Source organism: Leptinotarsa decemlineata, unplaced genomic scaffold (assembly GCF_025532065.1).
Source record: "Leptinotarsa decemlineata unplaced genomic scaffold, Ldec_3_MD MMD2_tig00078422_RagTag_RagTag, whole genome shotgun sequence".
NCBI classification, from domain to species: Eukaryota; Metazoa; Arthropoda; class Insecta; order Coleoptera; family Chrysomelidae; genus Leptinotarsa; species Leptinotarsa decemlineata.
The window spans coordinates 12,757,841-12,775,196 of record NW_027412747.1 but is presented as its reverse complement, the minus strand read 5'-3'; the positions used below and the strand labels follow the sequence as shown (position 1 = coordinate 12,775,196).

General features: G+C 33.9%; 1 protein-coding gene across 1 annotated transcript in view; it reads right to left on the bottom strand.

Annotated features, from left to right (window-relative positions):
• The window catches only part of LOC111516137 (F-box only protein 39), a 39,999-nt gene extending 23,851 nt beyond the window's left edge, over positions 1 to 16,148 (bottom strand). Inside the window, exon 1 of the mRNA XM_074186062.1 lies at positions 16,015 to 16,148. Within this exon, the coding sequence (XP_074042163.1) occupies positions 16,015 to 16,033 (19 nt within the window). The 5' untranslated portion in view covers positions 16,034 to 16,148. The remainder of the gene's footprint in view (positions 1 to 16,014) is intronic.
• Between the last annotated feature and the right edge of the window lie 1,208 nt (positions 16,149 to 17,356).

Below are 17,356 nucleotides of genomic sequence, written 5' to 3'. Positions count from 1 at the left end.
AGATCTGACAACACTGTCATCACCAAGTAGAACACCAGTGAATTTGTACAGTGAAAATCCGAAGTCAACAGCTCAATGCGTTCTACAGTTATAACTCCTGAAAACATGGTAATGTGAGAGATTTGTGGTGCAAGCGTTTTGTAATAAAAATCTGACTACGCCACTGGATTTGTGGATAATATTCCCTTAAAATCATTCATTTGAGTGTAGGTTACCAGAAGTGTATTCTAGAATAACAGAAAATTAAAAATTCATTTTCAAGTTATGCAGTACTTAGTACATTCTTCCGCATAGCCGCTAAAATCAAATTGATTTGAAGCATGGAAATCATTTATTCAATAATAAAACAGAGAGCAGGACAAAAATTGTTCCCTGTAAATTCTTCATAACTCAGCTAAAACAATCTTTTAGAGGAGATATCAATAATTTGAGGAAGCTGAACTCATTATGCAAAGGTTTTATAATAAATCAACAGTAGGCTGTGATTTTGACAGTTAATCATAAATAAAATAATAGTTGTTAGTTACGTGCATTTAATAATGGCTTTGCAATTATCATTAGAAGAAAGAATTGAAATTGTGAGAATTTCTGGGGACAATTATCATAGTGAAAGAGAAGCAGCTAGGATATTTAATCACAAACATCCAAATCGACTTCCCATTGACAGAAGCACCGTCAGTAAAATTAACAAAACATTTAAAGAAACCGGTGCAGTCAGCAAACATATTTTAAAAAATAATCACCGAAGAAGAAATTTAAACGAAGGTGCTGTTTTAGATTATTTTAGAAACCACCCAAACAGAAGTTTACGAGTCGCCAGTTTGGATTTAAACTTACCGAGAGAGACTATTCGACGATGTCTTAAACAAAACAAAATGAGAGCATTTAAACCTAAATTTCTTCACTCTTTAAAGGTAGGTGATGAAGTGAAACGTATGGAATTTTGTTTGTGGGCACAAGGCGAGTACCTGAATACAAGAAATTTTTTAAACTGCATAATGTTTAGTGATGAAGCTTCTTTCAGCACCAATGGGGTAGTTTCATCGCAAAATGCTCGGTATTGGGCTACGGAAAATCCGCACTGGATCATAAATTGTAAAAGTCAATATTCCGAAAAAGTTAACGTTTGGTGTGGTATAGTACAAAATAGAATAATAGGTCCATATTTTTTTGATGGAAACATAAACGGGCAAAATTTTTTGGAATTTCTAAATAACCAATTATCGGACGAAATAGATGAAATGCCTCTTGCGGAACAAGTAAATTTATATTTTCAGCTCGACGGCTGTTCCGTGCACAATTCGAGGATTGTTAAAGAGTGGCTAAATAACCAGTTTCCAAATCATTGGATAGGACGAGGTAGTGACTTAATTGAATGGCCACCTAGATCGCCTGATCTAACAATATTAGACTTTTTTCTGAGGGGTATTCTGACACAAAAAGTATACAGAACAAGACCAACGAATCGAGCTGAACTCATGCAAAGGATACGACAAGCTTGTGCCGAAATTACAGTTCAACAAATAAGAAATAGTGTAAACAATATTCGGAAGAGATACGATAAATGTATTGAACTTAATGGAGGTTTGGTAGAAGCCACAAAAATTTGAATGTTTAGTTTTAAATCAATGTTTATTTTAGTATCAGTTTTTTCTTAATGGCAATTAATTGTTGAATAAATACTTTGAAACTTGTTTGTATACATTTTGTTTTCATCAGCTATAGAAGAAGGTAGAGTAAGTTCAGAATCTCATAAAATGTGATTTTCCAGGTGCGCTGTTACAAAAGTACTATTATTTATTATTGAGAAACTTCCAAAAAGCTTACAAGTATGACCATTAATACTTCAAGATTCTATCAAGATTTGGTAAAAGCGCAATTGGGAGATCCCATGACATGAGATTATGAACTTGGTCTACTACTGCGTAACTTGAAAATGAACTTTTAATTTTCTGTTATTCAATTATTCAATTTTTATTTTTATTTTCACTTCTCGTAACCTACACTCAAATGAATGATTTTAAGGGAATATTATCCACAAATCCAGTGGCGTAGTCAGATTTTTATTACAAAACGCTTGCACCACAAATCTCTCACATTACCATATTTTCAGGAGTTATAACTGTAGAACGCATTGAGCTGTTGACTTCGGATTTTCACTGTACAAATTCACTGGTGTTCTACTTGGTGATGACAGTGTTGTCAGATCTCAAATATGTCTATAATCTTAATAAAAATTACAAACAAATACTTTGTTTCCAAAATTGAAGTTGTTGTAACTTCGTTGTTAACAAATATTTTTCAATGAAAATTTGACAGTTTTGATTTATAATGACTACGAATCCAGTGGTGTAGTCAAATTTGAAAACAAAAATTGCCTAATAAACTTTTGCCGTTTTTGACAAACAAAAAAAACCATAGAGTGCCTTGGAAATGAAACTAAAATTGTGAAAGTTAGTGTCAAGATACAGTTTTTCATGCTTAATATTTCAATAAAAAAAAATTGGGATTGATTGAAAAATGCACATTCTACAGGGGTGGTTCCATTTTAAATGGGTCACACTGTATATATATATATATACAGTAGAATGGAATAACGGGGTCTCTCAGTCAAAAAATTAAAAATCATAAACTCTGCTTTACTTTGCCAAACTTTCGCTTCTAGTGGGAAGCTTCTTCAGGGCCTATAATTTATTGAGTTGTGGGTTTTTTTGCCAACGAATAAAATCACAAATCATACTTACAGTAAAAATTAGTAAAAAACAATTAATTGAACATGGCGTTTTTTGGTTTGACAAATGTCATACCTTCACATAAATGTCATTTTTCAATGGGCATGATGATTTGATATTTTTTGACTCTAAAAGGAAAGTTGATTGATACAATTTTTATTATTATCAATATGAGTTTTGGTGTAGTTCCAGCAAGTTACTGTATATAGTGCTGAGATTATCAATGTCAGTTCTCTTATTCATACAATTAGAAGACTTTTTAATTTCAACCATTTCAAGAAAAAGGCGTTTGGAAATATTTTTTCTGTATGTAAAACTTTGATATTAGAGTAATTTGGTTTATGTCCTGTTTCTATAGAATGTTGCGCTAATGCACATGATTTCTTATTAAGCTTTATATCACTTTTATGTGAAGTTATTCTATATATATATATGAATATGAATAAGTAAAACAGTAGATTAAAAAGTATGTGAAACATTTTCATATGAGTACACATATTAATGTGAAATGAAACAAGAACATATTTATAATAATGATAATGATAAAAATATGATCGTTAATACATAATATTGTTAAGCTTATTTTGGCAGAACACTGAGAATATTTACAATTTGTCATCATAATATTCCTTCAGGCTATAATACGCTTTCATGAGCAGTATATTTTTGACGACTCTCTGAAGCGTCTCTGCTCTATTATATCCCTAACTACCTGAGAGTAAATGGTTGAACATGTTTTTCCCTTAGTACATGTTACAGTGTTTTGTTAGAGTTAATCTGGGTATTGGCAGATGAATATTATTACTACTGTTATTCTTGTGTTGTGGATTCTATATGTACCTGGAGAATCAGTGTTATATCTTTTATGAATCAGACAAACAACTTCGAGAATGAAGATGCTGAATAGAGTCAGGATTCGGTATTTAACGAAAAGTTGTCTACAACTATCCCTATAGTCTGCCCCACATAAAAACCGCAAAGATCTCTTTTGCAACACGAAGACCTGATTCAATAGTTGTTTTCTACAGAATCCCCAAAATGCAATGCCATACCTTAGATGAGACTCTACTAGAGCAAAGTAAGTCGATCTAGCAGTAAATATATCAAGTTCATTGGAGACAATTCTGACAACAAATGATCTTGAAACCAATTTTATGCATAAAAATGTGACACGTTCTTTAAATTTTAACTTATTGTCAATATGCAGACCAAGACATTTAGTGCAAGTCGTTTCTTCTATCGTCCTACCATCAATAGCAATTTGTCATAACTGAATTTGAAATTTACAATTTTGATCTTGTCTACGTTGAAGGAGAGTAAATTAGAATCACACCACTGTTTGACTTTTTCTAAATCCAATGTTCAAATAATTCGCAAGTGGGTTGCAATTTCTCCAGGCGGTCTCAGATATGGAACGGCCGGTTATGGAATATTGTAGAAATAATCGTTTGGGAGCCCAATTGAAACCCAATAATCGGACGATCACTGAATGGTCACGGTAAAACCTGGGGTCATGGGTACCAGGACCAGGACGAAGACTTAGACTAAGAATAGAACTAAAACCCTAAAAAAATATTCCCCGTTTTAATTATCTTTAGCCTCACCGGCTTTCTTATTTTCCCTTACCTCTTTGGTTGGTTGAGGGTTGTATAGATTGATGACGTTGTTATCGGCTTACGTAAATCCTTCGTAACGAATAGCAAACTATTCGCTGAGGTCACAACAAAGTGACGAAACGATAGGCAATTAGTCGCTTGAAAGCAGAAGTGCAGTAATCCACAATTTTGTGAGAATTTTTAATTTGGAACACGACATAAAAATTCCTACACATCAGCACTGCTACTTCGCAAAATCCGACCAGTTTAATTTTTATCTCTTGTAGAAAAAAAAAGTTTTTTTTTTTCTCCATACCGAGAACTAAGAAATAAATTGTACTTCGGCAACCCGTGATTCTTTATGAATATGGCAATCTGTCCACCAAGAATATGCACCCCATTTAACATCCGAGTTAAATGAACTGTGGCTATGATTCCGAAGCCAACGATACGGACAATTATGGACAAATAACTGCGTTGAATGAATACCTAAAAAAAGTAAAACTGAAACCGAATAAAAAAATTAAATGTATTTTGAACCGTTACAATTCATTCAATATTTTTCCATTTGATAAAAATTTCAACAATCTTCTCTTCACTAGCTTTTCGATCAATTTCGAGATAGTTGATAACGAGATGGGTCTGAAGTTCGAGGGGTTGGTGGGTGACCTCTCCACCTTTATAGAGAGGTAAAACAACTGATGTCTTCAACCCTGAGGGAAATACTCCTGTCACAAATTATTTGTTAATTACCTCAGTTAGTACAAATAGAGCTTCTATCTGTAGGTTCTCAAGGAGTCTTCTAGTTATACCGTACAACCCAGCGGACTTATCATTTTTTATTTCCTTGAGATATTGTTTTATCTCGTAAACATTAGTAGGTGTTGAGTTGAAATTATCATGACACTGAATTTGATTAAGATAACTTAAAGGGTTGAGTTGAGGTACTATAGTGGCTCTTATTTGTTCGGCAATGGAGCAGTAAAACTTATTCAAAGAATTCAGATCAACGTTGATCACCCCGCCTTCCTTCCTTCCCCGCCTTCCTTTACCCCGCAATTCATTAATAATTGCCCATTCCTCTCTAGGTTTATTGTGTGATGATTCAATTATTTCTGAGTAGTAATTATTTTTTGATATTTTGATCAAGCTTTGGTATATTTTTCTATATCTATTGAAATACTACACGAAACCTAAATTCGATGTAAATTTTTTTATAGTACGCAAGGATCTCAGATTCTTGGCAGAAATTTTTAAACCTGTTGGGATCTAAGGCTTATTATACTTTATTTTCAGTTTTCGTAATGGAAGGCATTCGTTGAAATTATTTGCTAAGATTTCTTGGAAAATGGTAACAGGATCTGTAGAAATTGTTATATGATTCCAATCAGTTTGTTCACATTTTAGTCTGAATTTGTGTTACCTAATTATTTTCGCTAAAGATTCTACCTTCTCTGAATTTCATATTGTTTTTCTCTCTATCTAGTGAGAATTCAAAATGAGTTGCTTCATGATCAGTTGAGCCTGCAGGAAAAACTGATGTGGATTTGTGTTCAGCAAAATTAGAACAAATATAGTCAATAATTCTAGAGGACGTACGTGTGATTCTAGTAGGTTCGTCGATATGCATTTCTGGGTTGAGGCTACTGAATAGATTTTGAAGAATATTACTGAGTTCACAATCAATATTGAGATCTCCGCCAAAGATAATTTTTGGTTTCATAGGGAAACTTGATAAAAGAATTTCTGACCTTTCTAGAAATTTATACTTATTTGTTGTTGTGCCTGATGGTGCTCTATAAATGCATAATATATACAAAAGTTGTTTTTCTTATTATGAACTATGAAAATTAGAATTCACCCTCAACCAAGTATTATCATATTTGATAACAACAACTAATGGATGGTCATTTGACATTTTTTCATGTAAAAGTATCATTGTTCCTCCATGAAGCATTCGTTTACGACAATATTTTGAGACAATGAGATAGTCAGGGATAAAACATGATTCGTCATATTGCAACCAATGCTCAGTCAATAGTGAAAAAGTTGGGAATCCCTCAGTCTCTAAAAATATTGACAGGGCGTCTATCTTATTGTGAACTGATTGTATATTCAAAAGAATTAGCAAACCCTTGTGTAAACAAAAAATAGTGTATTAGCAGTGGTGCCCAAATACATTGAGTTGATACATGATTTACTAGTTAAGAACAAAATCTGTCAATTCCAACGAAACCTAACCTCATAACAAATATATCTTGGGATAATCATATTACCAGTTCTGAGCGGCAGTTAGCCGCGCAGAAACTTGGAACTCTTTTGCACCAGAAAGTTATACACATCTCTCTGAAGTTGTACAACAGCTTCTGATATAATTAATAAACTCAAATTAGACTTGCTTCGGAATTTTGGATTTACTCCGCTTCTAAGCACGCTATGAAGCTGCTAGATTCTGTTTAGAAAAAATTATCCTCCTGATTGGAAACCCAAACATCACAACAACCTTTACATCCTGAAAAAACGAAGGAAAGTTGGGGAAAACTATTTTCTATAGTGTCTACCACAGCAAAAATTTTTACTGATAGCTTCGTTACCAGTGGAGTTGGAGATAAGGAAATCGGTCAAATCAATGATTTCCAAAGTAGTCCAGATGGACCCCCAGGGGTTCACGAGAGACTTGACGAGGGTCTACGTTGGCGTGACTGAAAAATGGGGGTTCACAATTCGTAAGCGTGGGTCCATACTTTCAATATTTAATTGGCCTGCATGATGACTTCAAAATTAGATTTTAAGATATTCTGACGATGGAAATGCTACCATGGATTCTAAATCCATTTGATGAAACGGAAGTTGGGAATGTGATATTACGAAAGGAACTACTCAAACTTAGCACTAATGAGGAGCCGAAAGTGAAATTAAAAAGAGGGTATCAACATTTTGGCAGCAGGCAGAAATACCCGAAAAATGTCCTGGGCTGTGGGGAATCGCGAGAAAGCTTTTCATAGCATTTCCCTCATCATATCTTGTCGAAAAAAGTTTTAGTGTTGTTACAAATCGTTTAACAAAAAAAAAAGGAACAGAATGAATGTCACAGAACAGGAAGATTTTTCTAAAACTGAAGCCAAATATTGATCATTTGCTGTTAATCTATCAACAAGTACATCTCTACCATTAATATTATGACTATTTTGTGATTGTCATTGTATTATAAAAGTTACATTATTATTGTTTGATTTTAATTACATTACGAGTAATAGTGCAATAATTACATATTTGAATAAATAACACAAGAAAATGTACTATTTTTCTTTTCATTTTTACCACACCAAACGGGAAGTTTTCTAAATGAAATAAGCGAGAATTGATTGGTTTTTTGTGTTGTGAGTAGATGTCAAAAAAAGTAAAGTTAGATGGAATCACTTTTTTACCATCCACTCATAGCACAATCAATCAATTAGACCTAATCTAATCTAATTAAATCTAATTAGATCTGATTTTCACATTTTTTGTGGAGATTTGGGGATATGGTAGAAATATATTCGCAGGGGGTCCTCCAGAAGCGACAAAATGTTGAAAGTGGCCTATGATATAAAAAAGTTTGTGAACCTATTAGTTTAATTGTCAAATTGGTAGAACTTTTCACACTGATTTAAGATGCAAGACACAAACAAAAAGTTGAGCATCGTCTTTTCAAGTTTAAAAAAAATTAATTTGCTCTACTATTTATATTTCAACCTAAAAATTTCAATATGACTTTTCTCAAAAAATCAACAATAACGTCAATAATCACTTTTCCTGACTGCGCCTTAATAGTTTGATATCAATAACAAAAACACAGAATCGTAGAACTACACAACACAAAAGCTTTATTGTGCCAGTTATGAATCTGAAAAAAAAGTTTCCTCCCAAGAAAATAAGATATGTTAGAATGGGAAAGAAAGTTTTTGGCTTTCTACTACTCCATCTTGATACAAAAAAAGGGATGAAACATCGGTGTATACCAGTGAGGGTGACAGTGTTCCATGTAAGTGCAATTTATTACCATTCATTAAAAGTAGAACTCATGTGAATGATATCTGATTTTTATTCCACAACGAATGTTTGAAATACAAACTGAGTAGAGAAAAGTTTCTTCTGTATAATTCAGTGTTCATATAGAAGTATTTGTTTCGAAAGAATTTTTTTCTTTCGTGTTTATGTTTATATGAAAGTAGCTGTTTCAGGAGGACTTTCTTTCAGTTTGTTTCTGAAAGTTACTTCTTTGAATGATCTACACATCCATGTATAGAGTTACTTATTTTCAAATTGATAACTGTCTTCCTTTCTTTGGAAGATTCCCTCATTTTTTTTTTGTATCAAGATGGAGTAATAGAAAGCCAAAAACTTTCTCTCCCAAAAATTAATCACTCCTAAAAATATATGTTATGCATTGTACAAATATGCTTGTTGAAAGCGAAAGATACCACTCTGATTCATATATTCTGTGCATTCAACCATAAAAGTTCATTTTCGAGTCCCTATCGAAAATTTAGAAGTGCTGAAATAAAAAAACTTTATGATAATCGAAAGAACAGAAGTTGTAGTTATAAAATATTTCGAGGCCTACCATTAAAATTCAATGCCAGTATCAGTACCGACCAGTTCAAAAATTGTTGGCAAGGGATCCAGCGGAAAGATTTGTTTTCTGTCATTGGTATCTCAATATTTTGTCACCAAAATAAATTTTGTTATATTCTGTGGTCGAATAACTCCAGTATATCAAATTCTGGAGTGTATTAAAGAAAAAACCACAATTTGTTGTTATCACTCTCAACTGGTCCACAAGTCTGTTGCAGTTTCAGTGTTTGATGTGGCTTGAGTGGTTCACGCAATCCGATTGATGAAATTTATGATGCAAAAACTCAATTGTTTCTTAGATGAACTGGACCTTATGAGTAGACAAAATCTACATTTTCAATAAGATGACGCATCTCCCTACAACTACAGAGGTACTCATCAACTTTTGAGTAATATTTTCAATCACCGATGGATAGCAAAACATGACCCCATTGAGTGGCCAACCTATAGCTTACTTCCTGAGGGACAATCCGAAGAATCGGATAGATGGTAGTACTATACTGAAAACAGTTCGAGCAGTTGGAAAAAGTGCAATGAAATGTACTGAACAACGGAAAGTATTCGACTGACTTGGTCCTTCCAAACTAGTACATATGTCAGAAGATGTGACAAAATACAATTGCCCATCGCTTTGAAATTGAACTCCACTTTTCAAGAACTATTTCATTTAGAGAACGGCGCCCTAATGGAATGAACCTGCTGTTACAGTTTTCCCAAACGAATACAGTCTAGGGCGATTTAAATATATGAATACTTTATTTTGAGGTGGAATTAACAGATGAAACTTTCAAGATGGCGACTGGGCACCATCTGGGAAAAAACATTGAATGGAAAGGAAGGTTTTGTGATACATCTTTTTGAAGCTCCTGACAAATGCTTAACAACCCTAGAATATATTGTTAATATCTTCAACTACTACAAAATGGCGGAACTTTGAATAGGTACTTGCCTGAATACATTGACATTTAACTACATAATACGAGGTAATAAGCTTGAGGTCAGTTCAGAAGATGTTCGAAATGGTTGCCGTGAACTTCTTGACATATGAACAGCCTATCCGATATTTCACGCCGAACATTTTCGAACACAGTAACGTCAATATCTCTACAAATATTTATTATTCTCTGCCGTATATCCAATATTGAAGCAGGTTCAGAGTTTCGTACACCTTTTACTTCAAATGGCCCCATAAAAAAATCGAAAAGTGTCAAATCTGGCGAGCGGGCTGGCCATTCTGTAGGACCTCGACGGCCAATCCAACGACCTGGAAAAGTAGTATCTAAATAGTTTCTCACTTGTCTGGATTAATGTGGTGGTGCTCCATCTTGTTGGAATGCAATATCCATATCGAATTCATTAGGATTCGCTTCGACGATTTCAGTGATGAGAGGGTCAACAGTAGTTTCCAGTTGTGTGTGAACTTTGCCGTTTGAAAAAATATACATTCGTCACTGGAACAAATATTGTAGAGATAGGTAGGATGCCTTGCAATGGTTTCGGTCATGATTTCGTAGAATTCTGTTCTTCGATCAGGGTCATCTTCAGTTAATTGGTGTACCATTTTAATTTTGTATGGATGATACCTATTCTTCTTCAAAAGTCAAAAGGAAGGAGACTACTCACAAATATTCGCGACGGAATGAGTAGACTGTTCAGGATTTACTACCATCTCACCAATTATTTGCACTTGCTGTTCTTCCGGAATGGACGGCTCACCTGGGGGCTTTTTGTTATATAAACTACCGGTAGTTGTGAATTTGGATACAAGTTCCCTAAAATATTTTCTACAGACAGTACGATTTGGAAAACATTTCTTGAAAATCCTTTCGGTCTCGTGAAAGTTACGCGTCGCACCATAAATAAAAATCGCTTCAATTCTTTCTTCCAATTGACCATTTTAGAGATTGTTGACGTGGTACCTTTCTACTAGTATAATGAAACCGAAAACTAAATGAGAATATTCTAACTGAACAATGATGTTCATTTCACTAGTTCGGACTTCCATTGTCTACTATATAAAATGATTTGAAATCCCTGAAACAAGTAAAAAAGAATAATTAAAAAAGAATAGTTGAAAAAAACAATTATATTAAGCAACAATAAACCTGAAATGAAAAGATAGTGAAATAACCTACAAGTAAAAATATAATAATTCAATAAATAAAAATTAAAGGAATGCACAAAAGAAAATAATAAAAATAAAGTGTAGAGATTCCAAGTCACGTTAGTTCACGACGTTTCGATTGTTGGTATTTACAATCGTCTTCGGGTGATGACTGGACTGATTCCTCCGAGAGATGACTATTTTATAGGTCGTTGAAATACTTTCACTTTCTCTACTTTCCATTTTCCGCTTCACTGATTCCGTGAGGGATGACCGTTTTGGCGGGAGTTGGTCATTTTTCGTTTGATGATGGGTTTCCATATGTTTCGTATATCTACGCTGGCCTGGCTGAATACGTTGTTGGACAACATGTATGCGGCTTCCTTAAATTTTCTCCTGAACCAATGTTCCTCTCTGTGCAAGATCTCAGCTTGGGACTACTCGATGTTGTGTTGGTGGGTCCAAACATGGTCTGCTATTCCTGATTTGCTGGTTTCTCCTCGAGATCTTGCACAGAGAGGAACATTGGTTCAGGAGAAAATTTAAGGAAGCCGCATACATGTTGTCCAACAACGTATTCAGCCAGGCCAGCGTAGATATACGAAACATATGGAAACCCATCATCAAACGAAAAATGACCAACTCCCGCCAAAACGGTCATCCCTCACGAAATCAGTGAAGCGGAAAATGGAAAGTAGAGAAAGTGAAAGTATTTCAACGACCTATAAAATAGTCATCTCTCGGAGGAATCAGTCCAGTCATCACCCGAAGACGATTGTAGATACCAACAATCGAAACGTCGTGAACTAACGTGACTTGGAATCTCTACACTTTATTTTTATTATTTTCTTTTTTGCATTCCTTTAATTTTTATTTATTGAATTATTATATTTTTACTTGTAGGTTATTTCACTATCATTTCATTTCAGGTTTATTGTTGCTTAATATAATTGTTATTTTCAACTATTCTTTTTTAATTATTCTTTTTTACTTGTTTCAGGGATTTCAAATCATTTTATATAGTAGACAATGGAAGTCCGAACTAGTGAAATTCATCACGAAACATTGTCAATCACCTTCAAACAATGATGTTCATTGTCGTACTGACATTTTTTGACATTTATAAACAAAAAATAACAAACCTTATCGGGTTGTTGGAATTGCCATATGGCAGATAAAAAGGAATATTTCTAGAAATATGGATATTAATGTGTTTATCTTCAGGAAATTATTGAATGTTCCGCAATTTTGTAGTAGGTGAAGATATTGACTTCATATTCTGGGGTTGTGAACTATTCGTCAGGAGCTTCGAAATGATGTGTCACAAGACCCCCCTTTCCATTTTCCCCTAATTTTCCAAGTATTACCGTGGAAAGTTAGTTTCAGTGTAAATTCATTAGAGACTATTAGAGACTCTCATCTGTGCTAAGGTTCATGTAAACTGTATTGACATCTGGAATCTGAATAATTTTGAGAGACATTAGTAGTTTTTTCTGTCGAAAAAATAGGACCTGGAGTTTGGATTGGAAGGTATCTAAGAGTTTCTTCTCAGTTCTTATAAAGTATTACCATCAATATCAAACCATGCTATGTTGTGGTCTACAAATTCAAAAATGTTTTCAACCTGCCAAAACAAGTTGCATTTCGTTCCAACTTCTAGTTGTCTTTATCAGCAGATTTCAAGCAGTCGGCTACTTTCAATCTAGTATATTTTGATATTTAGGTACCGAGTTTCTATACTGACAGTATAGTCTTACATATTTTCAGAAAAAAGAAGTACTCTTTTCAGATCGTACGAGAACAACCTCCGTATGCCTAACTCCCCAAAATGGTATGCAACTAGTCATAATACTTAGTACTAGTGAGTCAAAAAGTTTCATTCGCCATGTTTAGTTGTCCGATGAGAAACTGACATGGTAAATGACAATACGAACAGTTTTGGCTTTGTATACAAATTTGGTCTATGTTGGCTTGCAACCTTCTCTACAGAAAAAAAAATTTGGTTTGACAGTTTTTCGGCAGTGGGCTTTTTTCGGAACTATCCGAACAATTTGAAAAAGCATAAGGTTGTACCGTATAAAGACAGACCTTCCCAGTGCCTTTACCTGGTGACCAAGAAAGACGAATAACATTTTGCTGATCATAGGGGTAATTTCACCTTTCTAGCCGGTCAAAATTATTTTTGTAGTTTTTTGTTGGGTTGAGTTATTTATATTGCCATTTGAGATGAAACTAAGTGTTTTTCAGCAAATAATAATTATAATAATAATCTTTACAAAATACTCTACAAAACATCACAAAAACAGAATGAATGAATCAATATTCACAGAATTAGAAACTCTCTTAAGTAAATACCAAGTATATATTTGATAAATAAACAATAACACAAAAAATTGTTAAAAACAAAAGTAGAAACACTATGTGCTGGTGTATGAAATTACAGAAAGATCTGGTGGTATAACTTGCATTAATCAAATGATGACAACTGCCAGGGTTCTTCATCGGATTCTTCATCTTCTTCTGCTTCCGATTCTTCAGAGTTAGAAACTTCAGGTTTGGGATTAGCAGGTAATAGCATATGTACTGTTTCCTTCAAAAATGGGTGCAAGTTTTTGGTAAGTTTTGGCCTAACACTCGATAACAACGGATCAGAGGAAAGCTATAACCCATACAGAACATCAAAGTTGCAGTTTGTCCTGGAAAACTTTCTCGTAAAATTTTAGCGAAACATTCTGAACTGTTTATTCCTCGCTCCAGCAGCTTCTTCTGTAAGCAAACCAATTGGTAATAATGCTTTATCTATGACTGTTGCGCCATGGATCAAAATCTTATGCATTGTTGGTGTCATGGGATGCCAAGGGTATAACGAAATATAGAGTTTAGCTGTTTCTAAACAATAATTTCCAAACTTGTTTACATCCACTTTATGGCCACTTGAAATCACTTCTGAAATAATTTTCAATCCATAGACGAGATCAAAGTCCAGACCTGTTATTTCACTAGCTTTTTGTGGATCTGCAAAAAATCTTCTGCTTGTGTTTTCATCAATAGTGTTTACGAACCCGGCTTTTGGAACATCTACTATTAAACCAGTTTCCATCCTGAATTTTTGTTGTACCTATATACGTTTTCCTTTCTTTGACAATAGTTTTATCTGCTTCGGACCGTAACTACCACTTCTCAATGAACAATTTGTAGGAAAGGTGTAAAACACTTTCGAATATGCGAATTCTGGCATGCAAAACAGACAGACCCAAAGTCAACGCATCTTCATCAACATACATTTTGACATTTAAGTCATTAAAGTGCGTTAAGGTTGCCCCGCATATATAATACCTCATTGTTGAAGAAGTTCACACAGGAAGACCTTCCTGTGTGAATTGGGTGTTTTGTAAATTATCAATTTTTGATGTTATATAATTAATTTGCTGATTTGTTATAGGTATCTGTTGATTCTTTGCTTGAACTGTGATTGCTGAGAACCTAACTATCACAACCCCACGTGTATATAAGCTCTAATGAATCAAGTTCTTCTCGAGTCAATATGGTAAGGATTTCTAATAAATATGTCGATAATCGACTAACTGTGTGAACAAATCTTGCGAATTTACTTCTGCACATATTTCATTTACTGTAAATGACTCTTGTGGAGGGTAAAACTGTTGTTTCTCTCTTTGTAGAATGCTTTAACTGAGGTAAAGCTTCTATTTCGAATTTCTTATTATTTCGTATTGTTTTCTTGAAAGTTTTGCTTCCACAAATATCGTCAATGCTTTTAGAGGAGTTAGCTGATCATTTTTAACTTGTGAAAATGTGGAATATGCTTTCCTGTATTTCCTAGCTCGTTTCGGAGACTTTAACTTTGCAATTTCAGAAAGAACATATAACGACACATTTCTTCTCTTATTTCTTCTCTTGCTTCTGTCAGATATAGCTCATAAAATGGTTTTTTTGGACGACCGACACGTTTTTTCAATTCAACCTTTGGTATTTCAAAAGTTCCTTGCAGCCATATAGTATTTCTCACTAAAAATTTGTTTTGTGTTCTATTTGCCTTCAACCATCTTTTTTAAAATTCACACATCAAATGTGGAATTTTGTGTTTCAAATCTTTCGTTTGATCTTCAGAATAATTTTCAGATGATGGAATGGTAAATATTCGCTTCGAGTGCAACCGGCGATTTTTCAAAAATTTTTGAGTGTACTTACGTATTTTGATGCGTAGATTACGAATCCGAAAAAAAGCGGCGCTCTCCCTTATTTATAAACTTACGGCCCTTCAAAGTTCAGAAAAGGGCAACTTTTCAGCCTTCTTTTTCGTAAGATAAACTATTTAAAACACAAGCATTTATTCACTAGGTCACCTTTACACCTTATTCCTCTTTCCTTGATACTTTTCACTTCAACAATCAACATGTTTCCAATAAAAATGTTAAAAAATGTACGGAGCTGCTTTTTAGTTATGTATCTCTGTATTTTACGTTTTTAAGGTTAATTGCTGTCAATATTGTCAATTTGCACTCTTCATTGCAATTGGTACAACGTATTGTTGCTGCAAACACTCCTATTAGAACTACACAAAGAATTAAATTTTCTCGTACTTTCACTAAATTACTAATTTCGTTCAAATTCATTTTGTGTTTTTCTAATCACTCACGTCAAACTAAAAATCCAAATCTACGAATTTGAAATAGTAGGTGGCGGTAAATACCAACCGCTTTTTTCTTAAATGTCACTAACCTAGAAATAGAACTTTGTAAAGGGAGAGCGCCGCTTTTTTCTTTCGGATTCGTAATCTATGCATCAAAATACGTGAGTACCCGGTCGCCCTCAAAACGAATATTTACCCTTTCAGACTCATAAACATGGAAATATATTAAATGGTCTTTCGAAAAGTGCACATACTTGAAGCTGACATTTACAGCAATCATCAATGCAAACTTATGATATAAATACGTGATCTTACCTGAACTACAACCGTCCATAGATGTTTTCCCCTTAGAAATTCACCGAATGTATTATTTACGTGGATATCCACCTCACAAATATCGCCACTAAGTCGAACGTGCGTGTCACACAGCACAACGATTGAATTTCGACTAACATTGAGGATTGAGGCACTGAGTGGGACAGAAGAGGGTTGCCCAGAATTCACCCACTATCTGGCTCATAGTGGCTTTGTTCTCTGTGACAATTTTGAGATATTGGACTTTTGACGGGCTGGAGAGGTGAAATACCCCTGTGTGCGAAGGATTGTGAATGCTATAAACGCTATTCCTGACTCCATAACACTAATTCTATGAAGCGACGAATCTAATTTCAGCAATTGAAACATGAATTACATCATTATTGGATAGTGTTTTTTTCAACAAGTAAAACAAGTTGAATTTTTCAGAAAATATTCGATTTGTTCATAGATAAAATCAGTAAGAAAAATTTGTTATAGAAAAAAATATATACCTAATAATGATAAAAATAGGTAATGTAGGTACTGAAAAGTAAAAAATAATTCGGAAGGTTCTAGGTAGCAGTGATCACACCACTCACCTCAGCAATCTACGGTATTGATTACATAAAAAGATTATAAAATCGTTGGGCGTAGCGTAACCTGAGTAAATATTTAAATACTACGCCCAACGATTTTATTATTTTTCCATCTGGGTTTAACTGGTAAGTTTTTCTTACAATTTTTCAAAGACGCATTCGGATGAGCAGCAAAATATTGAGAACATAACTCGAACCTCATTCTTCCCAAGCATAGATTAAGAAATACAGAAATAGTTCCACGCTATATGCCCATCAAATTATTTATTAATTTAATTTTTTTATTTTATTTATTTCATAACTATTCTACAGGATGAACCCAATTACGGAATAGGTAGTAACAGTGGCATTAACAAATATGTGCTTACATAATATAATTTGTGAATATATATGCAAAAAAAATTAAAACAGAACTGTCATTTAGCTAAGAAATGTCTTTTGCCTAACAGACTAACAGAATTAGAGGTATCGCACATTGTATAAATTGGAGATTTTTTCATTATATTTGTACGCGGAGTGTTGAGATAAAATGTGACTCTATTCCCAGATGACCGTCTAGGAACCCAAAAATTCAACATATGTAACAGTTGAGAGCAGGTGATGATATTGTTTATGACCTTGTATAAAAAAAGAAATTAATAATATTTACGATTTTCCTCGCGATTACAAAAATTGTCAGTTACAAGCAATTCATAATAGGGTGTTCCTACAGTAGGATACGTGCCTTCAAGTTTAAAAGACATATATTTTAGGAAGCGCCTGTG